Here is a 23638-nt window from a genome sequence, read left to right as displayed (position 1 = left end):
TAACTGCCTCTTGATTTGCTCTCTTTCCTGCCCTTGTTTTAAGATGGCCTCACAGTTTGGGCTGGTTTTTATCATTGCTATCATTCAGCTATGTATACTAACCTTTCAAATCCATAAAAAGTATTTAAAAGAAAGAGAAATTGTTCATGTTTCAACACCTATTATAATGCATTTTCAAATATGTCAGACACATCTTTGTTAAAATTAAACCAGGGATTGGTTTTGAGTGAATAGCCCTATATCCTTACAGATGCTGTGGATGGATGCATCTAAGCTGCTTATTATATTGATGGGTTTTGCTGCTCTGCAGCAAATGAAAACAGGCAGCTGCTTCCTCCATCAAAGCAAAAAGCAGCCTGAGTTTTTATTAACTGAGCGTTCATTTCTTCTATTGCCAAAATTCTTACACAAAACAAAAGAGCAGTTTTAGCACATTATTGCTTAACTAGACATGAACAACTGACAGCAAGTGATAAGCCTGTCTGCTTTTCACAACTGGTAATCATTTTTGGAATAGATGTTTTAATATAGTTGAATATAAATTTTGTAATTTACATCTACAATGGTACGTAAATTTATAGATCCAGTTTGTTGCAGGAGAATGAAGGCTATAATCACAAAAGCCTTTCCCAGTGTTGTTTCATTTTTAATGACTATTTGAAAACTGGGGAAGGGAAATGAAATCAAATTCATTTCTTTAAAAAATACAAAAAGGTGTTAAAGACAATCATACAAGTTGGTTGGAGCCATTTGTAGATGGCCCTGACAGAGCGAGACCGCTGTGTTTACAGCCGGGACGTGCTTCGCACTCTATTTCCACATTAGTTGCAGTGAGCTGCCCAAGTTTGGACAGCGGCAGAAATTTCTGGAGAGCAGACCGTCATGTTTCCTTTGTATCAATGAATAAGGATGAGCAGGGAGCCCGGAAGGACAGACCCAGGCCATTTTGCACAGCTGAGATTCTCTGCCAACTCACGTTTTGTTTTGTTTTTTTAAGCCATCTGAATATCACACATTTACTTTCAGATAGAACGGCAGAGAGGGGTTTGTTGAGACCGAACCTCAACCACCTCAGCACGCTGAGGTGTTGCCATATTTATTGAGTCAATTTGCCTAATGGTGTTTTGCCTTTTGGAACTTGCTAATGGCGATTCCTGCTGTAAGAAGGGGGAGGCAGGCCTTTTCCTTCCCCATCCCATCACAGGCCTAAGAGGAGGAATGTGGAGGGAAGGCAGTTTTGAAACACTGGGGCGCACCCCTTCCAAACAGTGCTGCTAAATAATTAAGTTCTGCCTAACAAGACGAATACCAGGGCCTTTGAATAAATGTGCTTTGCTTTTGGCACCTGGATCGTGTACCTCCCGAATACCATCTTCTCTCTAGGGAGCCTTTCATTAAGTGCAGAGCTTGCAGTTCACATGGAACACAATGCTTTCTGCTTGTGTGGAATCCAGTCCTCGTGTTTACCTAGACGTGAGATAAAGCTGGACTCCAAGGCAGAAAGCTGCTTTAGAAATCAAGTTCACGGGGCGCCTGGCTGGCTCAGTCAGTAGAATATGCGACTCTTGATCTTGGGGCTGTAAGTTCAAGCCCCACGTTGGGTATAGAGATCACTTAAAGATAAAATCTTGGGGAAAAAAAAGAAATCAAGTTCACATATCATAGGTGCCTAAAGGGGAATCTCACTCTCCTTACTTTGGTTTGGTGTGCCAAGTAACAAGCGTGTGTCTGGGTGAGTGAAGTGGCTCCTTGCCTAAGATAAAGAACAATAACAATTATGTGTAATATTTTCTTCTTTGTTCCAACTTTATTTGACACATTGCTGCTTTCACATGACCAAGACACAACACGGTCCTATTTTAAAAGGGGAAAAGGGTGAACTCATCAAAACGATAGCCTGATCACTCCACTCGAGGACACTGGGTGCACAGCAAGGTCTTGAAGGAGAGTGTTATTTGGAGTAAAACTGGCAGTGAAGATCTGCCTCTTTTTTTCTTTCTCTCTCTCTTTCTTTCTTTCTTTCTTTCTTTCTTTCTTTTTCTTTCTTTCTTTCTTTCTTTCTTCTTCTTTTTTAACTCTGAGGAGATGTACTGTGTTTCTGGGGGGACCTAGGCCATGTTTCTTCTCTTGCTAGGAGCTCTCTGGGTCCACCCTTGCTAGAAATGACTGTTCTCACTTTCTGAGAACCAATGGGGTAGAGCATTTTCTGGCCTAGGCCTAGAAGGATTGCACTGGGAGATGTTCTTCTACCTGTGCTTTCAGACTTCAGGAAAATTTCTTCTGCCCAAAAGGAAGTTTGGGGCGCCTGGGTGGCTCAGTTGTTAGGCGTCTGCCTTCGGCTCAGGTCATGATCCCAGGGTCCTGGGATCGAGCCCCGCATTGGGCTCCCTGCTCCGCGGGGAGCCTGCTTCTCCCTCTCCCACTCCCCCTGCTTGTGTTCCCTCTCTCGCTGTATCTCTCTCTGCCAAATAAATAAATAAATAAAATCTTTAAAAAAAACAAAAACAAAAACAAAAGGAAGTTTGTTACCCTGACAAGGAGGAAATAGGAGCAAAAAAAAAAAAAAAGCAGCATTTATCTGAGAACCATGCTCAGTATTGGACAGGAAAAATTGTACTTGAGGAGGTTGTCTGTTATTAATATGCTGGATTAGCTAAATAAAAACGCTATCACCACTCGAATACACAGATGTAGAGCAGTCTCTTTTCTGAGGCTGTGAAATTGAATTAACAAAGGCAGTGCTAATTCAATTAAAATTAAGACATGTTAGGAAGGCTTGACTTCTGAGACCATTTTGAATCCTATCTAAAATATTTCCTGGTAAGGGTTTAGATTTGATATTATTATATTATTTAGATTTGCTATTATAATACAAATAAAATATCTAAGGGAATCTAATTTCTTTAAAATGTTGCAGGCTAGAGCCCACTGACAATTTTATAGCTTTATAGCATTTGGAAATGCACAGATACAATGATCTATAGCCTTTGGATTTAAGAGTTAGAAGAATCCTCAGAAATCAATTCGACCCTTCCATTTTATTCTTGAAGCCAGAGCCCAAATATGATTTGTCCAAAGTCCTAAAATTAGTTATTGACAGCCATGAGAACTAGAAACTAGTTCTCTGGATTTCAGGACCAGTCACCGGAGTTGGAGCAATATAGGGTAGTGATTAAAAAACTGGGCCCTGGTGGGGCGCCTGGGTGGCTCAGTCGGTTAAGCATCTGCCTTCGGCTCAGGTCATGATCCGAGGGTCCTGGGATCGAGCCCCACATTGGGCTCCCTGCTCAGCAGAGAGACTGCTTCTCCCTCTCCTTCTGCCCCTCCCCCTGCTCATTCTCTCTCTCTCTCAAATAAATAAGAAAGAAAGAAAGAAAGAAAGAAAGAAAGAAAGAAAGAAAGGGGCCCTGCTGGTTGAGCATGTGGGCTTAAATCGTGGGCTGTACCACTTCAGCTCTGTGTGCTTCGGTAAAGCTCATTGTGCCCCTTCCCTGGCCATAATGATAGTACATCCCTTATAGGGCTGTTTTCAGGATTAAATGAGATCATCTGTATAAAGCAAAGAGCCCAGCATTTGCCAAGCAGTGAGTGTCCAGTAAGTGATGCTGCTAATAGTAGTAACAGCTAATACTGACTGAGGACTTATTTGGTCGTCTCCTAATTCATTTGATCCTCCCATCTGTACTTACAGGATAGATAATACTATTACTTCTGGGGAAGGAGATGATGTAAGGGAAGGAGATGATGTAAGGGGAGCTTAAGTGATTCGCTCAGCTCCTAAAGCTAATGAGCCCCAGAGCTGTCTTCCAGGTTGTCTTTGATGTAGGAGGTGTGCAAGACGGCCGTGGTTGTGGTTGCAGCGCATCCTGTGTATTCCTTTCTCTTGGTGCTGCTGCAGCATCTTCCTTGTCCCGTCTTCATTTCTCATGGGTCCCTTAGTTGCTTTCCCAGCATCTGCTCTCAAACTGGCCATCTGACGGAAGGCCAAAGACTATCTCCTCGTCCCCACCCCAGAGTCCCGATGGAACTGGGACGCCTTTCATCTTTCCCTTCCCTCAAGGAGGTATCTGAAGTAAAATTTAAGTTTTTAACTTTAATGCATTTTTAAAAAATCAAATCACACCCAGAAGTGGACCCATCTTGTAGTCCTAGAAGAACTTATTGTCGAAATAGTTGGGTTAATTTTTGGTGTCCCCTTCTCTTCCTTCCACATGCTCACTATCTGTCCTTCTTTTAGTTCAGTTGGCTTCTCCAGGAACAGGAGAAGAAACAAAATTGCAAAGCAATTCATTTGGACCCTTGTTTTTGCGATCTAGGGGATGGCAGTATGAGACATAGGTTCGGATTAGAGTCAGATTACCTGGGCTCAAATTGTACCTGTCCGATTTGGGGGAAGTTCTGTTAACCTCTCTGTGCCTTGATTTCCTCATCTACCTCATAGTACCTGGACAGCAGTCAGCATTCTGTCAATGTTAGCACGTCAGGGGGCAAGCTTCCACCTGCTGGCTGTGCTGGGCGACGCCGACACCCTTTCAGCCAGATGTGCCCGTGTTCTCTGTGATCTGGCTCCACAAACAACAGGGAGGCCTGCACTTAATAATTTATTGTTCTAGAACAAGTCTGTTAACGGGTCAGAGCAGGAGGACAAGTATAGAACAAGCATTGTCCATTTTTAGGGAATTCTTGTTTACAGTCCGTTTTCAAAGTTCCCACAGCTAGGGCGAGCTTTCCCAAAGGTCAGTTTTGGTTTGATTTTGCGGGTTATTGATTAGGAATCATAATCTCTCTGAAACTATCATAAAAATATAATCAATGTTTGGTAAAATTTCCTGGATAGAAACACGTCAAAATAATGACCGTGACAAATAGCAGCAGCAGCCGTAGCTAACGTTATAAAAATTTTGCTACCTGCCAGGCGCTGTTCTAAGTGCCTTATGTGCATTATCTCATTTAATCCTCACAACCATGCTGGGAGTGGGCACTTGGACTGCTTGCGCCTAACGAGTCAGAGAACTGAGGCATTGCACAGCAGTGCCGGCTGAAGTGGTAGCCCCGTAGTTATTGTCTATTTCATTATTTTTTCCTTTTCTTTTTTTTTAAAGATTTTGTTTATTTATTTGAGAGAGAGAGAGAGAGCGAGCACGTGCAGGGGCAGGAGGAAAAGGGGAGGGAGAGGGAGGGGAGAAAGAATCTCAAGCTGACTCCACGCTGAGTGCGGAGACCCACCCAGGGCTGGATCTCATGACCTTGAGATTGCGACTTGAGCTGAAGCCAAGAGTTGGAGGCTTAATGACTGCGCCACCCAGGCCCCCCTAATGTTTTATTTTCTTTACAACATTAATCACTATCTGGAATTTCCTTGTTTATTGTCCGTTGCCCCTGTTGAAGTTATTTGGGCAAGGGCTTTGTTTTAATCACTGCTGTATCCCCAGCTCCTAGAACAGGCCTGGCTGCCAATAATTGTAAGTTGAATGAAGGAATGAATGAGGCTTAGAAACTTTAAGTAGCTTGCCCAAGGTCACACAACCATCAGAGCCAGTGTTCAAGCTGGACTCTAAGTCCGGAGCATGAGATCTGGTTTTTTATTATAACTGTTCATAGCTTGAAGCCCCCTTGGACATAATCTAGCCCAAGCCTGGGATCTTGCGGATGAGGATCCTGACGCTCAGAAAGGCTAAATTACTTACCAATATCACATAGATTATTGGTGTCAGAGCCAGAATCAGACCCCAAACCACTAGCTAGTGTTTTTGTACTCCTCAGTTCATATAAAATTGAAGGCAAACCCTATATGCATTTACTGTACATCATCCACCTACTTATTCATGACACAAACCTAAGTCATATTTGACACTTTCCTCTCTCTTACCATCCCCTTCATCTAATTAACTAGTAAGTCTTGTCAGTGTACTTTCTAAGTATAGCTCATACCTTTTCACTTTTCTTCATCTCTGCAAACCATCACCCAGATCACCATCAGCACTCACCTAGGTCATTGTAGTAGCCTCCGACCTCGTTTCTCCTTGCCTCCTCTTGCCCCTCTTCAATCTGTTTTCTTTAGGGTAGTCAGACTTATCTTCTTTTTTTTTTTTTTTAAAGATTTTATTTATTTATTTGACAGAGAGAGACACAGAGAGAGAGGGAACACAAGCAGGGGAGGTGGGAGAGGGAGAAGCAGGCTTCCGGCGGAGCAGGGAGCCCGATGTGGGGCTCGATCCCAGGACTCTGGGATCATGACCTGAGCCAAAGGCAGACGCTTTTTTTTTTTTTTTTTAAGATTTATTTATTTGAGAGAGCGAGAATGAGAGAGAGAGTACATGAGAGGGGGGAGGGTCAGAGGGAGAAGCAGACCCCCTGCCGAGCAGGGAGCCCGATGCGGGACTCGATCCCAGGACTCTGGGATCATGACCTGAGCCTAAGGCAGACACTTAATGACTAAGCCACCCAGGTGCCCCAGTCAGACTTATCTTCTAAAATGTAAGTCTGATCAGAACACTCTGCTGCTTAAAATGTATCACTTATATTAAGATGCGATTTGAAAATCTTAACATGGCTTTGAGCCTGTGGGATCTGGCCCCTAGCCATCCCTCCAGTCACGTCTGGCACTATTCTCTTCCTTTCTCATGTATTCTGCAGCTCCACTGGCCCTATTTCCATTCCTAGAATATTGAACTGTTCTCCTCTTCAAAGCTTCCTCTCATGGGGCTCCCCTAGGATGGACCATTCCCTCCACCTGTCCCCTTCTTCCTCCTCTACTTGGCTCTTCATCCTCTGGGTCTCAGCTTACATGCTATTTCTACAAGGAAGTGTTCCCTGATGGACTCCTCCCAACCTCCCTTCCAGCCTCGTCAAGTCCCCTACAGTATGTTCTCAGAAGTACCCTCTATTTTTCCTACATAGCCTTTATTATGATTAATTAGGCACATCATTTGTGTAATTGTTTATTTAATATCTCCTTCTCTAATTAGACGGAAGCTCCAGTGACCATGCTGTCTCATTCCCTGCTAATCCACAGGGCCTGAAACATACTGGTGCCCCCCAAATTTTTATGGAGTATTCTGTAGTCCTCTTTTGGATTTCCACTCTGGGTTGAAACATTAATAACAAAGCAGAAATGTTTAAGGAAAAGGAGACAGTATAAACACGAAAACAGTCCAAGAGGTTTACCTACCCATTCCACATGAACTGCTTTTCCTTTTAGTAACACTGCCAATGAATTTCTTCTTCCAGAAGACTCAACAGCTTAGCTAAGGGTGTGGTGGCCTCCCCACTTGAGTCTCAGATTTGGGAGAGGCCTTACTTCTGACTCCTGCATGAGAGACATGATCCTTTCTTTTGAGGAGGGTAAAGAAAACTGCTGCGTGGGTAGATATCAGCTAATTAGAGGAAAGCCATCTCTCTACTACAAGAGCTGGGTGTGTTGTCCCCATGGGCCAAGTACAAGATGTTAGAGTGAAAAGCAGGGGTCAGCAGTCTGCTGGTCTTGATGCCATCTGACAAAGTCTCAGGACTTTCCTCTAACATGAACTCTGGGGAAGCAAAAAGCTCTCAAATGCAAGTGATCTAGGAGGAAGGACCCATGCTCAGCTAGAGATTTATGTCTCTTAATAATATCTACATAGTTAATTTTAGGGTTGTTCAGCCCTCAGGTTAATAATGGATGTATTGTTTGTTTCCAGATTAACTGTAAAACTTGGCATTTAAAATAATTCTAAACTAGCTACTTAACAAACAACAAAAAAATGGCTGCATACATAAAATAGATCACACTGACAACTTTCCCCCTCATTATTGCTACATAGATAGCTAGTTTTTCTTATTTTAGTGTTGGCTGGCTATAGCTTTCTGAAGTTTGTTAGATCTAGCAGACCTGTTCTGACAGAGGCATCTGCAGGGAAGCAATCCTTTGTTTGAAAGAAAATGGAATGAAATCAAATGACCATGGAAACCCAAGTATAATATACTATTCTTTTTCTTCTTCCAAACGGAGCTCTTGTTTAGTTAATGCTTTATGGAGGCCCAATGGATGAAGGAAGACTTTTCTCCTATGAGTTAAACTAATTCAATTTATACAGAAAGCACTAAGGCATAGGGAATTACAGGCTTCTAAATAACTTTTAAGGAAGTATCCTAATTCATGACATGTTTAGGAAACAAGTTATCTAGAATAAGTCATTAATTAAAATTTCTTGTGATGATTTTTTTTGGGGACCAATACTTTGGCAATTCTAAACACCACTTTGGGCATTCTTCTCTGTCTCATTGGTGATGTCAAGAATATAGCAGCAATCCCTATAACTGATTGATAGAGCCCTATGATATTACTAATGGAGTATAAAAATCTTGAGCATAAGAAAAGCTTCCCTGTTAGTTTCATTGACTTGTATGTCCTTCTAAAATTTATTCTCATCACTTTTCCAATGAGTTTCTCTCTGTTTCACGAAGTCCTTCTAGTCACTGTTCTTCTGGGATGTGTACTGAAACCTCACCACTCAGAGCTTAAAGTATTTATGCTAAAAAATATACTCTATGAGAGATAAGAATAGTTACAATATGTCTTGAGTTCTAGAATTAGCCCACAAACAGTTACATTCAAAAGACCATACATTTCTGGATTTCAGGTAAATTAAAGGTTGAACAATGCATTAAAGTCACTTCCTCCCAGAAACCTCACTAAACCACTGTAAAGAAATGTTTTTAAAACCTAAACGCACAAGGATGATAGAATGAGGGGACATACAACAACATAATTTTGGAAGCTGGAAAGCAAATGATGAGAAATCATTGACTTAGCAGATATGAGAAAGTCATCAGTTGAGAAAGCTGAAAACCAAACCAGTTCATACTTCTGAAACTTTGAAAGCCTCAGAATTTGGGGCATTTGTACAAGTAGGAGTTGAAGGGGGCTAAAATAAGGAAGATTGGTTGAAAACTGTTTATAAAGCAGTTACATACCTGTTCCAGGCTACTGAGTAACTTCTGCCTCTGTACTACCAATGGAAGAGATTTGTTCTCTGGAGAGGGTTAAACCAAAGGGTTTTAGGTTGAGGGATACCAGGCACAGTTGAAATCAGAGAGAATACCAAAAGCAGGCTGGAGAGATTGGGTGAACATACACAGAGCCACCCACACTCCACTCCATCCCCACAAACTCAGCCCTCTTCACTTCCAACCAGCTTTTTATCTTTCTATGATTATGTTTAAGCAAACAACAAAGAATTGCCAGATATCTGAGGAAAGCTTTTGATGCCAAAGGTACCAAAATCAATTAACAGAAAAAAACAACATGAAGAAGATAGACTATATAAGAATAAGAAAACTTAAAAGAAACTGTAATTAATATTTTTAAATAATTTTTAAAAGATTGATTCATGAAACAGGAATAGATGCTCTAAAAAAGAAATATTCAGAGAACACCGATCAAGAATAGCATAAATGTGGGGCACCTGGGTGGCTCAGTCAGTTAAGTGTGTGACTCTTGGTTTTGGTTCAGGTCATGATCTCAGGGTCCTGGGATGAAGCCCCACGTTGGGTTCCGTGCTCAGGGGGGAGTCTGCTTGTGTATTCTCTTTCTCCCTCTCTCTCTATGCCCCTTCTTCCACCCATTTGTGCTCTCTCTCAAATAAGTAAATAAATCTTTTAAAAAATAGCATAAATGAGAATTACAACAAAAGGGTTGGAAGATAAAGTTGAGGAAATTTCCAAGAAAGTAGAAAACAGTAAGAGATAGAAAGCAGGAAAGAAAAGGTAAGAAAGAGGATGAGTTCAGGAGATTCAACATCCAAATAACAGGAGTTCTAGATAAAGAGGACAGGAAATAAGCAATGGAACTTCCCAAGAAACTGTCCAAGATCTGAAGAACATGGAGTTTCCAGATTGAAATTACCCACTGAATCATGGAAGTTCCCATTTATTTACCTTCCACACACTTTTTCTCAAGAAGCTACTGGAGGATGTCTTGCACCAAAATGAGGAAGTAAACCAAGAAAGGGAGACAAGGGATAGAAGAAACAAGAGATGCAATACAGGAGAAGAACAAAAGGGAGTCTGGAATGATACGAAGATTGATTCTAGGGTATCAGCTTTGCACTAAGCATAGAGGGCATTCAGTCCAGGCTAAAGCAGGTCAGAAGGCACCAGGAAAGAATTCCTCATGAGGTTGATAGAATACCTGATGTGAATGAATGTACTGAGAGGGGAAATTTGACAACTGGATTTTGAGATTGAATAAAAAACCTTAGCAAATGAGAAAAAAAATAGACAATTATAAACTCCATGGGGGGGCGGATTATACATGAGATAAAAAGCAATCATAGTTTACTACATGGCTCGGTATTATTTCCTGGTCATAATGAAATTGACAATGACTTATATTACCAAAATTATAATATATCTATAATTGGAAGATGGTGATGGTGGGTGGATAAGGAGCATGGTGTGTGTGGCATGGGGAGAGGAGTATAGATGAAGGTGAAAGCAGCTTATCTTCCATAGTGGGGGTCAATAGATTGTGCCTAAAACTGAAAAATCAAGAAGTGACAATACAAACATATGTAGCAATATGGAAGTAATTACCAGATGCATCAACTAAAAGAATTGGAAGTAGCAGTTTCTGAGAAAGGAGAAAGACTGGGTCAGAGGGGCTGGGTACTAATCTTAATCATAATCATTTGTCTTAATCATTCTCACAGAACTCAGTGCCTCTTTAAACTCTGTATAAGTTCTTTACAAATAAAATCCTTTTTAAAAAGACCATTATATTTCCACAAATAGAAATGAGAAAACTTTTTTTTTTAAAGGATTTTCTTTTTTTTTTTTAATTTTATTTATTTATTTGAGAGAGAGAATGAAAGACAGCATGAGAGGGGAGAGGATCAGAGGGAGAAGCAGACTCCCCGCTGAGCAGGGAGCCCGATGCGGGACTCGATCCTGGGACTCCAGGATCATGACCTGAGCTGAAGGCAGTCGCTTAACCAACTGAGCCACCCAGGCACCCGAGAAAACATTTTTAAATAATGGCATTATTAAGATGTAATTCACATACTACATGATTCACCCAGTGATTTTTAGTATATTCACAGAGTTGTGCAACCATTACCACCATTTTAGTGTATTTCATCACCTCTGGAATGTCATTCCACGTTTACTCTCAACCATCGTAGCCCTAGACAACCACCACTATATATTCTGTCTCTATGAATTTGTTTATTCTGGGCATTTCATATAAGTGGAAACATGCGACATGTGGTTCTTTGTGTTGGGCTTCTTTCACTCAGCATAATGTTTTCATGCTCCATCTATGTTGTAGCATGAATCAGTACTTTATTTCTTTTTATTGCCAAATAATAGTGCATTGCATGGCCATGCCACATTTTATTTATCTGCTCATTAGTTGATGGACATTTGGGTTGTTTCTGCTTTTTGGCTATTATGAATAATGCTGCTATGAACATTCATGTACAAGTTTTTGTGTGGACATATTTTCTTTTCTCTTGGGTATGTTCCTAGGAGTGGAATTATTGGGCCATATGTTAATTCTACATTTAAGTTTTTGGTGAGCTGCTAGACTGTTTCCCAAAGCGGCTGCACCATTTTACATAATTTCTCCTCATCCTCGCCAACATTTGCTATTGTCTGACTTTTTGGTTATAGCCATCCTAGAAGGTGTGAAGTGGTATCTCATTGTGGTGTTGATTTGCACTGAGATAACTTTCAAAAACATGATAGATTAGCAAAAATAAAATAGGTTGTCAAAACCTCATCTTGACAAGACTTTGAGGAAATAAACACTCTTATTTGGAGGTATAGTTTGGTACACATGTTTTGGAGTACAGTTTGATATATCACAGTGTGATAGGTACTTAACATTTGATCAGATTTCCCATTTCTGAGTATTTGACCTATAGAGAAAAATCATATTTTGGGGAAAAAAAATGTGTCTTCATGGCACCACTGTTTATAATCTCATAGTACCAAAATAACTTGAATGTCTCTCAAGAAGACACTGGTTAAATAAATTATGATGCAGACATAAAATCAGGCAGTCATTAAAAATAATAATGCAAGGGGGCGCCTGGGTGGCTTAGTTGGTTAAGCGTCCGACTCTTGATCTCAGCTCAGGTCTTGATCTCATGGTCATGAGTTCGGGCCCCATCTTGGGCTCCATGCTGGGTGTGGAGGCTACTTAAAAAAAAAAAAAAAAAAAAAAAAAATATATATATATATATATACACATATATATATAATGATGCAAGTATATTTTTATTGTCATGGGAAGTTATTCATCACATATTGAGTGGGACAAAATCAGATTGTCAAATACCTGCATGATAAGATCCCATTTGTATAAAATATCTTTGTGCTTAGAGAGCTTTTTTTTTTGGAATGATGTCCAAAATGTTACTAGGGGTTATATACTAGTGGTGTAATTTAAGGTGATTTTATTAACTTTGTTCTACATATTTTTGTATTTAATTTAGTTAAAAATCAACCTCTATAATTTTTTGAGAAAATTATAAAACTCTCTTAAAAGACTATGCATTTTAGAAGTCACATTTTTGTACTTAATCAAAGCTTGAATTTTAGTTAAATACCCTCCCCCATCATTATTTTTTTAAACCTCAAAACCATCTACTAAAGGCATAAAGAAATTCATTATTCTGGTGATTTTATATACTTGGTGTAGAACACTGTCTTGGGCTCTTCCTTCAGAGACTTTTATTATATACTTTATTCTTTACAGAGTTCTTTTGCTATGGAGGTATGCCAGGTATTAGGACTTCAGGGTTGTGGTAAAGTTCATGGGTGGGAGTAGGACAAAAAGGTTCTCCATCTGTTCTCATCTTTGGGATAATTGTCGGGGTCTGTATATTCTCTCTTCTACCCTTTTATCCCCTTTTGCAGGAGAATAACATTAACAACTAATTTTTCTTTGAGCTCATTATGAGTTAGGAACTATTGTTCTAAATAGATTTCATGTATTTTACTTATTTAATCCTCACAACCATTCTGTGAAGTTGATACTACAATTACATTATTTTACAGATGAGGAACCTGAGGCACAGAGAGGTTAGGTAAACTATCCAAGGTCACTCAGCCAGGGAATGCAGCCCAACAAGCTGGGACTGGAGCCCAAAGAGTCTGGTTCCAAAGCTCCTGTGATCTTAATTGCTACAGTCCACTGCCTTTCTGACTTTCTTACTAAATATGACTCCAAATACTTCTTGCTGGTTTACTTTGTTCTCTCCCAAACTGTCATTTCTACCAGAAATACCATGGAGGCTGAACTAGTTTACACTTGTCCAGACTTTCCTGCTGCAAATGCTTCTCTGGGTCAATGTCTTTGCTGTTCATCTATTTACCCACTGATTCCATTAGGATTTTACTTACCATTTCTTTGACATCCTCTTCTCTGAAATGTTTGGATTTCTCACTCTTTGAAGCTGGAGATGCGTCTAGGAGAAAAAAAAATTAAGTCTCATTAGGTGTTTCAACTTCGCATCCAGACCCATTAGAAGAGAGTTTAGTGCGAAGGCAGTGAACATTCATTGCTCTTTCCCAGGACGGTGGGGCCTTCTCAACCTCAGGTGGAGCAGGATGCTAGTGCCCTGCTTGACCTTTGAGTCTGACCCCTTGGCGAAAACCCAGTTTTGTCTAAGGCTGTGGTTTATTCCGATCATAGGAGTGATACATATTCATTGTAAAAATCTTTGGAAAATACAAAAAGTGTAAAGAAAAAATCAAAAGCACTTACAACCTACCACCTTGTGATAACTGCTAGAGACTATCATTTCCAAGCATGTTTGTCTTTTTTTTTTTTTTAAGGCATTCCTATTCATTCATGAAGACTGAGTCTTCAAAAGAAATGATTTACAAGTGATGATTTTAGAAAATGCCCATCCATGGAGTTTACTGGGGAGGATTATGGTTAAATTTAAAGATGTGCCAAAGTTGGTGAAATTTAAATTTCTTAATTTTAATCTCCAGTTTGATATTTCTGATCGAAAAAAGAAAATAATTGTGTGTATTTGAAAACATTAGGATGAAATCAAAGAGAAAGGTATAATGACCTGGGTGGTTTTCTTTGCTCCTTGCAAGTGTTTTTCCATTTATTTTTGCCTCACATGGGCTGCGTATACATTAGGTCTTCAACTGATGCTTATGAATTGGCTGAAAAGAAGGTTCATGTGTACAAGATCAGCTACCTGAAATACCATTAAAATTGAACTTTTAGTATTTGTAATTTTGGTTGTTACTGTTTTTGCTGTCTTGTAATAGAAATTTAGGAAAATTTATTTGGGATATTTTACTGTTTTTCTGGGAAAAGAGCTATCATCAACAACAAAAGAGACTCATTTGATATGACATATTACAAGTAATAATTATGTTAAGTTTGATTCAAGTTGAAACAGCTTGTACTGAACATTATTTTTAAAAGCCATTTCTTAATAAATAAAATCTTAAAAATAAAATAAAATAAAATAAAAGCCATTTCTTAAGAGAATGACTACAGAGAATGATTGTAGAACAGACTCCTATAATCAAAAAGTGTATCCTCTTGTGTTTTCCAGGCATCTGGCCATCTGAAGAGGTTTTGGCTTACTACTGCCTCAAGCACAGTAATGCATTCAGGTACAAAGCTGCACTTGAAAAGATATTTTTTAGCCATTATGGGTATTGTATCTGCATGTTAAAGATTGCTGTGATGACATTCTTCAAATTAAGTTGTTTAAAAAAATATAAGAAAGAAAGAAAAGGAAGGGAGGGAGAGAGGGAGGAAAGAAAGAAGAAAAGAAGGAAAAAAGTTCATGGTGAAAACATGTTGCTTCTGAAAAGAAATCTGAATTGCCTTTGGGTACTAATATGGCACAGCAAGCTTTTTGCTATATGTCAAAGGCTTTTGATTTCCACTCAAGGCATTTTATTTCACTTTGATTTTGGGGAAACAAAAGTGAAGCTCCAATCAATCCTTACTGATTGTGAGGGTCAAAAAAAAAAGAAAAAAACCACAATAAAGACATTCTTTAAACTTCTGCTAGGGAAATCACTACAGAATATTTGATAAATAAATACCCCACAGCTATTATTTAAAGATGCCACCCCACCCCTGGTTTTAAAGGTATTTTATAGACCTAACAATATGTATTTGTAAAATATAAATCACTATTACAGATTCATGCTATGGAAATAAAGGAAATAAAGAAAAAAACCCCTTCCTTTTATTTAAAATTCTAAAGATGTTTGGTAGATCCAGAAAATACAGGTTTTTCATTTTTAATTCTCATTTTATAAAAGTCACCCAACATATGCTTCCTGAATAGCCCATTATGATTCCAGACAAGTCATTAGTGATCGTGGTGTGTGTGTTTTAACAATATGTACTTACAAGATTGGGTCAATAATATGTATTTTTTGAAGCTCTGTGGGTCCATATTTACCAACCAGTCTATAATTGCTTTGAACAACTAAATACTCATTAAGTGTATTTTGGAATATGAATGTTCTTTCTTGGCTTCTCCGTCTCTTCCCTCTCTTTGCACCCCTCCTTCCCTTTCAGTTCTCTCCTTCTCTCTTTTTCTTTTCTCCTGTTGAGGTGATAAACTTCCCAACCTGGGAAGAAGGAACACTCTTAAGGGTTTAAGCATATAAAATGAGCACAGGGCAGTATTGAATTTGGGCTGCAGAGCTGCTCTGGGAGCCTGGCATTTGCTCTTCTCCCTGTGCTTAAGCTTGACTGGAGCTCCAATCATCGAGCAGTGGGCTAGGGTAAGAATGTCACACGTTGAGGGCTGATATTTAGGCACAAAGGGGAAGGTGAGTGCGGAGTGCCACACTAGGCTGTCAGCTTTAACTCTGAGCCGCTTTACTTTTGAGCGGTGAAGTCAGAGCCCAGTCATTACTTTAGCCTCGGTTTGCTGGCTTAACCATATTATGTCCCTGCATTGTTTATTCACTGTGTTGTGTTGGGGTCAATTGTGATTTAAGTGTTAATTGCTAAATGCTCTTTGTGTAATTGTTCTTTATGGGGGCAGTTCAGCTTTCCAAAATGTTTCAGTTTGGTTTCAATTTTTTTTTTCCACAAAATTCAAGATTGCATTTATTTGTGTGTGTGTGTGTGTGTGTTGTGTGTATGTGACTATAATATAGGTATATACACACTCATATATGTTCTTCATTTACTTGTCTAACTGTTTTTGAAGGAATGAATGTGGATTAACAGTGTTACCCTTTCCTAACAATTATCTTTCGCTACTCTAGCTAGTTTAGTTCTAAAAGACAGCGCCATTGACAAGGGAAAAAAAGGGAACCTTCTCAGATTTTTCAGCTCAGCGGTGGTAATGTTGCAGTGAACACTAATGAGGGAACCCCCACTGATTTGCCTGCTTTGTGACTTTTCTATTTCATAATTATTTTTAAAACGCAAAGCAACATGAGGTAGCCTAGTCCTGTCTCTACAACTTCCTGGTAGCGCCGTTCTTACTGCAGATGGCAATTTGTTCTTGTAACATATATAGCTCTCTGACCATTTTCATCTAATTTGTATGGGTTCTACCATTTCTTTTCTCTCTTTCAGGGACCTTGCTGTGTGTGAGCTAGGGGGTGGCATGACATGCTTGGCTGGGCTCATGGTAGGTCTTTTCTCAATTCCAATCCCATTCAGAGGGAGGAACAAAAGGAAAAATGTTCCAGGGCCTCCAACTGCTGGGTCAGAGAACCGTCAACAGCATCAGCTGCGGTCAAGCTGCCGGGTCTTGAGAGACCTTCTAGATTGACTTACTTTCGGATCATATTGATTTTATGGTTGCCTCGATGAGCAGAAACATTTTACCTCCGTGTAGTCAATATCGCTTGTTGTGACATTCCAGGCCTCGCGCGGTCTTTCTTTGCCATAGCGAAAGCTTTTTTTTTTTTTTTTTTTTTTTTCAGATTATAGTCCCATTTGCTAAGATACAGGAATAGCCTGGCGAATCACAGTTGGAGCACCATGATATAGCTGCTAATGTTTTGCCTGCATTATTACACCAACAAACATGATCCAGAGCGCTCAGTAATTAGATTCTTTTGAATTAGATTGGCCATTCAGGAACGTCGTCCCCCATTCTCTGGGTTCTGAGTCATGTATTCAGGAGATATTATGTAGCAGCACAGTGCATTAGACAAGTTTTTATGTCTCTACAAATAAAAGCATATTGTTACACTGATTGGCATTTGACAAACCTGTCGCTCTTACACAATGTGTCGAGGTTACAGCCCAATGTGCGAGCATGTCAAAGCTCACAAAAAAATTACCCTCACAAAGCCATCTGCCTGCAATGCAAAGTTATATGAAGGGCATCAGGCAGTCAGACAGAAGCAAGCTGAAAGGCAGAGTGACAGCCTTGTATGATGGCTCTACTAGATAAACAGAAGCCCACAAATGAAAGCCTCTCAGAATACCATCATCCGCTGTCACAATGCAATTACCGAACAGAATGATAGCAAGATAGAGGCTCCCGCAAATGGAATGATAAAAGTATTGACTGATTTGATTGAATGATTAAAATAATGCAGACATAAAATGAAAAAAGATTGAAGATTGTTACAGAGAAATAGGTGAGGAAGCATGATACTGAAGGCTTGTCACTCCTGTCTTCACTTCCACACAGACAAGCATATTTGCTCATTGTTTGCTGTGCTCCTTTTTTTTTTTTCAGGTTGCTATTTCTGCAGATGTCAAAGAAGTTCTGTTAACTGATGGGAATGAAAAGGCCATCAGAAGTATCCTTATTCAGATAGAAAACGGGTTTGTTGTGCTCATTCCTTTTTCCCGGCTGAGTAACAATTGATATAAAGAAAGACAGCATGGGGTATTAAAAAAGAATCCCCCCCACACACATGATAAGTAATTAAGAAAAAGTAGAAATATATGGAATTCATTGGCGACGACTGTTTTTTTCTTTCATTTCGATAGATTTTTTTTACAGTCACTTCTTGTGAAAGGAGCCCATGATTTGTGGACCACTCAAGGCAGTAAAAACATTTGTTTCAGAATAATTTCCAGGCATTCTTGTCCTTTTATTGTCACTGAAATTTCCTGGTATAAAGTAAATGATTGAATATTTATTATATCCACTATTGCTTATAAAAACTAACTTCCAGCTTCATGTTCATTATGACCTTCCTTGGGTTTGATCTTGTGGGTATGTGCTAGGTAGGATGGGACTTCTCTAATTGCCGAGAGGTTACCTATAGCTCCCCATTGGAAACAGCTATCAGTTTTTCATTATTTCCTTTTATTTAGGATTATAAAAGCACTCTTTTTTTTTTCTGCTATGCTATTACAGTTCCAAGCTCATTATATTAGATTATGCTTTACTAATATGTACACAGAGTTCATGAAAATTGAACTGTACTTTAACTGAGAAAGCAAGCATAATTTGTGGCTACTTTAGCAATCGAGCTGATTTGTTCAGGCGCGGTTAACAGCCGTTAGAAATTGAGAGGAGAAGTGGAAGATATATTTGCTTTGGATTTTTGGTATGCCTTACATTTACATTATGAAGTAGGCAATCCACTTATTTGCATCTTAGCCCCCTAAAATGCCACAGCAGTTTCAACTTTTGCGGCTTCTTACAGAAAGCCCATTTTCGATTTTCTTTTTCTACCTTTGCTGTATGATCTTTTAAAAAATAAAATTTGCAGCAGCTCTATCAGGCTGCTCAAATAGGAGAAAGAAGGTACAAGAAGCACAGTAGCTAATATTGTTCAGCAGCGCTTGTATGCTCTACAGAGCCCCACCCAGCTAATTGCCTGACAGACTTTAAAAAAAAAAAAAATTCAGGAAGGAAAAACAGCCAATCACAATCCTGGCCTTTCACACAAGGGAAAGAGATCACAAAAGGTGCTTCCTTTTTTAAGATGCAGGATTTTAATGATCTTCAGACTGTCGCAAATTTCTCAAAATATTCCCGAAGATGAGCCGATGTTGTTTCATTCACTCTGCTTTATTCTGAGTTATGCCTTGCACTGTATCATTTCACTGTGTTCCTCCTCCGCATGTCAGGGAGCATAGAGAGTGAGAGGAAGGCAGGTATGCTGGCTCAGCCCCAGTGGATGGGGTTTTTTTGAGGGGGGGCAAAGGAAGGAAGGAAGGAGGATTATTGGACAGGAGAGGGCCATTTTAGCCACAGAAACTTTCAGACTGGGCCCACAACCTGAGGTTTTTCTCAAGTCAGCAGGTGTCTCATTTAATAGAGGCAGAAACAAATTACAACTTTTATCAAACTATAGGAACATCGGTAGTCAGTATGTAAATTTAATTGTACTAAAATTATTATTGAGCTAAAGTACAGCGCTTCCAGAGAAGGGAAGCAATGCTAATGTCATTAATTAGCACACCTTTGCTTTAAACAGCAAAGATGCCATGCCAGCTCTTGAAATCAGAGAGGAAATCTCAGATTCTGTATTCACTCTGCTGGCCTTTCAAAGAAATGATTGGTACAGCCCCCTCCCAAGAAAATGGATTTTTAACATTTGGTCCTCAGAAGCTCAGCCCTGAGAGTGCTTTATTGTGCTGGGTTTTACAATGGGTTTAATATAGCGGGGTGCCAAAGGGCAGGAGGGGAAGAACTTTACAATGTAGATAAAGTAGGTCCTTTCAGGATGCAGACCAAAACCGGCAGTGTGTTTTATTTCATCTCTTAGGACTTTCCTGATGGAGTTCAGTTTTTATCATGTAGTTGTTCCATGTTTGTGGGCTTTTTTCTTTTGTAACTAGATCTAATTTTTTTTAATTAAGAGAAAAAAAAGCATGCCTAAAGCCTTAAAAATTGGCAATGTGTTTTTCCTGCTTTTAATACTGTGTTATTCTTGATTTACTAACAGAGCTTACAATTGGCATTCGTTGTAAAGCTGTTGTGCTGAGTGAGGTTAATATGAATGAAATTTTTTTTTGTATTTGTGTGCCCACTTTCTGTAGGAATAACTAATTCACTGACTCACATACTGTTGATGCATATAGATTGAAACAAATTCATTTAAAAATTACTGTTTACATCTCTCCTTTAAAATTTTAGGAAGCCTAAATTATATAGCAGTTGTAGGATATTATCCAAAAATTACTTTCTAAAAAGTAAAAGTGGATGTCAACAAAAAAAAGGGAAAACATTGCCAGAAACCAGAAAATCTCTAAGCAAAGCTGCTAATTATTCTTAATGGGCAAGATGAGCACATTAAGAAACAAATGAATACATCAGTGAAATGTAATTGAAAATCGACCTGGCAATCCCACATCACATCTGAGTGTTGGCCTGTATATTATTTTCATCATTTTAAAAATTATTTTTGTTTTTCTTCGCATCCGAACTTAATGAATCCGACTGAATCTTAACTTCGTAGTCTCTTAAGCTTCTAAGGTTCTGATTTTTACCTTTTTTAAAAAAAATAGCATTTTTGATGCTTCCTTTTTATCTTCAATTGTTTCTATTTTTTAAATATGTAAGGTAATGAATGGATGAGTTCTGAATGTTTATATCATAAAAGCCTATCAACCAGTTGTGAGGTTATTTATAATCTTCCCTAAGATGTATCAGATGGATTGGCAATGTCTTCCAGAGCTCCCTCCCTTGACCCTGGAAAGCTAGATGTTGATTTGAGATCTATTAAACAGAGATATCTGAAAAGAGATTAAGACTTGAGGTGTAAGTGAATGATGTAAGTCCTAAATATTTTCTCAGACTCATGGGTACATGTCCCTGAGGTTCTCCTTGGTCCTAAAACTGCATTGCTGGGTCTAACCCAGGGCCCCCCTTACCTGAGAGCTGCCCCTCTTTACAGATGCCATTTTATCTGTACCCAAAGAGAACAAAGGATAAATTAGAAATGGCATCATTTGGTTCATCCAGTTCTCAACTTCACCGAAGGTAGTTTGAAATGTGTTCCCTTTTCTTTGGCACAACCCTTTTGGTGTAATAAAGGAAGAAATCTCCAAGTGCCTACAGATAATAATAACTCACTAAAGTTCGTAGCTGCTGATGAGAATGACATTAGAACAGAGGGAAGAAACAGTGTACTGAGTTATTATTGATGCTGAGCCTCTTCCAAATCATGATGAATAAAAGTACAACACCTAGAGGTGAGCAGCCCTCTCTGGTACACTCACTAAGCACCCTGCCTTGACCCATCCTTAGGAAGCATCAAGCATGTTATCTGCAGACTGTGGCAGTGCTTGGTGACCCATTTCTCGTGCTCCTGATCCAAGCATCTTATTCCCACGGCATGCACAGTCTGGATCATGATCTCGAGCTTAGGATTCATCCCAACTTGGTGAATCTCCTGTGCATCTTTAAGGAGATAGCCCTGGCTTATCATTACCTTATTTATTAACAGCATCTCTGACTTGAGTAACTAATACATTAAGCTCCCTCTAGACTGTGCAGCCTGTGCTGTGGATGGTGGAGACCTTGGCAGTGCTTGGCCATCATCCTGTGTTTCTCCAGTATCTGTACCAGCTGCACTTCTATTTGCTAATGGAGTCATTAATGGACTCCGTGTGCCTCACATTGGGTAGGAGCTCAATAAATAGCTTTGAAAATTCAATTTAAATTAAGTAATAAGTTAATCTAACTAATTAATTAAAATTAATCCAACCACCGTTAATTGCATGCCATTTCAGGCGCTAAAGACAGCAGTGGACAAGACGAACCAAGTCCCTGTTCTTGTGGGACACAGACTATGCCTTGGTCAGAGCACATTTATACATGTGAAAGACACTGAAAATCCACAGGGCAGAAGTTCTTTGATTCCTTCCAGTTATTTAAATTCTACAATATAAATGTTCACATAATTAGTTCTGAGCAGCAGGGAGAGAAAATAAAGCTTGACTGCCAAACCTCTTTTTAGTTACTCACCAGCCTCTTCATCCCTCTGAAGCTTTTGCCCGAATTATTGAAAAAGATAATGAATTGGCATGAATTAGGCACCTATATGGCCAGGCTCATCCTATGTGGTACTCCATTAAGCCTATAAAATAGGGATCATTATTCCTGTTTTTGAGATGGAGCTCAGAGAGGCTAATTTACCCAAGTTCACACAGCTACTAAGTAGCAGAATCAGCTTAGAAGCCAGCCAGGTTCATTTGACTTCAAAGCTTTTTTATTTCCCCCCATTAAACCATTCTGTTTCACCAAAACCTAGAATGGTTTGGTGAGGGTTCATCTTACAGTTTCCTCAGGACCCTCAGGAAGAAAAGGCCTCTCATCCAAAAACATAACAGTTGACATTGCTAACAGAGTTCATCCTCTCAATTCCTTTGATAACAAGCACATTTAAGAATATTTTGCAGCCTTTAAATTGGCAAATATTGCCACATCCAGCATTTTAAAAATCCTTTAGAGATCAAAATGAACATGATTTATATTATAATTTCATGGTTTCCTACCCTCACCTTGGATGGTCCAGTGAAAATAAAGGTAACATACGCTGAGAAAGTAATGCTTTGTGGATCACAGTGTTATTATTTTAAAAATAACTTTTTTCTTAAAGAACAATGCCAAGTCCCAAAATGTAGATGCGACTACTGATAAATATAACAATCACTAATTGTAGGAGGAGGCTAATATTTTAAATAGTATTTTATATGTAATTAATTATATTTAGATACGTAAAGTTAAAGTTACTTGTTTAAGTAACTTGTTATTATGCAAAAAATATATATTTTAAGAATAAAACTCAACTGAACTAAAATTAAAAGGGAGCCCCACTCCTGAACTATGCTTTTTTGGTGGAAGAAAACCTAGATGTAGAAACGTGGTTTCTTCTAGCCACAGGCATTGATCCTGTAGCCCAGACAAGGAGACTGGAGGTGATTGTTCAGTATCCAGTTAATCAGAAATCACATTAAAGCTTTCTTTGCATCCAGCACCTCCCACTGCAGACTTCCAGAAGATGGGTACAGTACAGGGAACAGATTTGGTCCACCCTGTTGAACACTATCCTGGACGTATTGATTTGATTGGATGTCCTTTATCACTCTAAGGTGACACAGAAAAATGACAAAATGTATTATTAGACACAGTGCCAGCCAGACCTAAAGTGAAGGGTGGGGGAGCAGAATATCAGAATATATCTCTTAAGCTATTTTAATATGCTCTTGCCATTTCTTTTTTCTCTTTGTGCTTGTTTTAATATAAAAACACCTCCTAAACCATAAAATATATTTCCTTCCCAGCTCTAAAAATAAAGCAGCCTAAATACTGCTGTGAATTTTTTCATTAAAAAAAAAAAGCACCTCTAGAATATAAATACATACACTTGCTTCAACCTGACTACCTGGAGTCATGGGTTTATAAATTGTATAAAAGCATATAGCGTTAAGATGTTTACTAAAAATTAGTAACAGGTTTTCAGAGTTATATAATTTAACTTCCCTGTGACTATTTTATAAAAAGTATTACCTCCACTAACAAAATAATATGTTTTGCTTGATAGATTAGTCATGTACTCACACGCCGCTACAGGTGTACCGGGCATATTGCCACGTGCGGTTGGATGTCATAGAAACGTGGAGTAGGGTGTGGCCGGAGGGGGGCGGAGCTCAACCAAAAAGCAGTTGTCAGTTGACTCTTCACTAATTTTGTTCTTCTCAGAATAAAGATGTCAG

At 39.1% G+C, this 23638-nt stretch overlaps 1 protein-coding gene across 9 annotated transcripts in view; it reads left to right on the top strand.

The window, feature by feature from the left end:
• The window catches only part of CAMKMT (calmodulin-lysine N-methyltransferase), a 431738-nt gene that overhangs the window by 309784 nt on the left and 98316 nt on the right, over nt 1-23638 (top strand). For 7 of the 9 annotated variants that reach the window (XM_064572538.1, XM_064572539.1, XM_064572540.1 and 4 more), the window contains exons 4-6: nt 14571-14631; nt 16574-16628; nt 17694-17757. In XM_064572538.1, the coding sequence (XP_064428608.1) occupies nt 14571-14631; nt 16574-16628; nt 17694-17757 (180 nt within the window). The remainder of the gene's footprint in view (nt 1-14570; nt 14632-16573; nt 16629-17693; nt 17758-23638) is intronic. The other 2 variants (XM_064572544.1, XM_064572542.1) reach the window with 1 other exon arrangement.

This window comes from Mirounga angustirostris, unplaced genomic scaffold (genome assembly GCF_029215605.1).
Source record: "Mirounga angustirostris isolate CCGP_5_RB_7025 unplaced genomic scaffold, mMirAng1.0.hap1 SCAF_10, whole genome shotgun sequence".
NCBI lineage: Eukaryota > Metazoa > Chordata > Mammalia > Carnivora > Phocidae > Mirounga > Mirounga angustirostris.
This window is presented reverse-complemented; position numbering and strand designations above follow the sequence as displayed.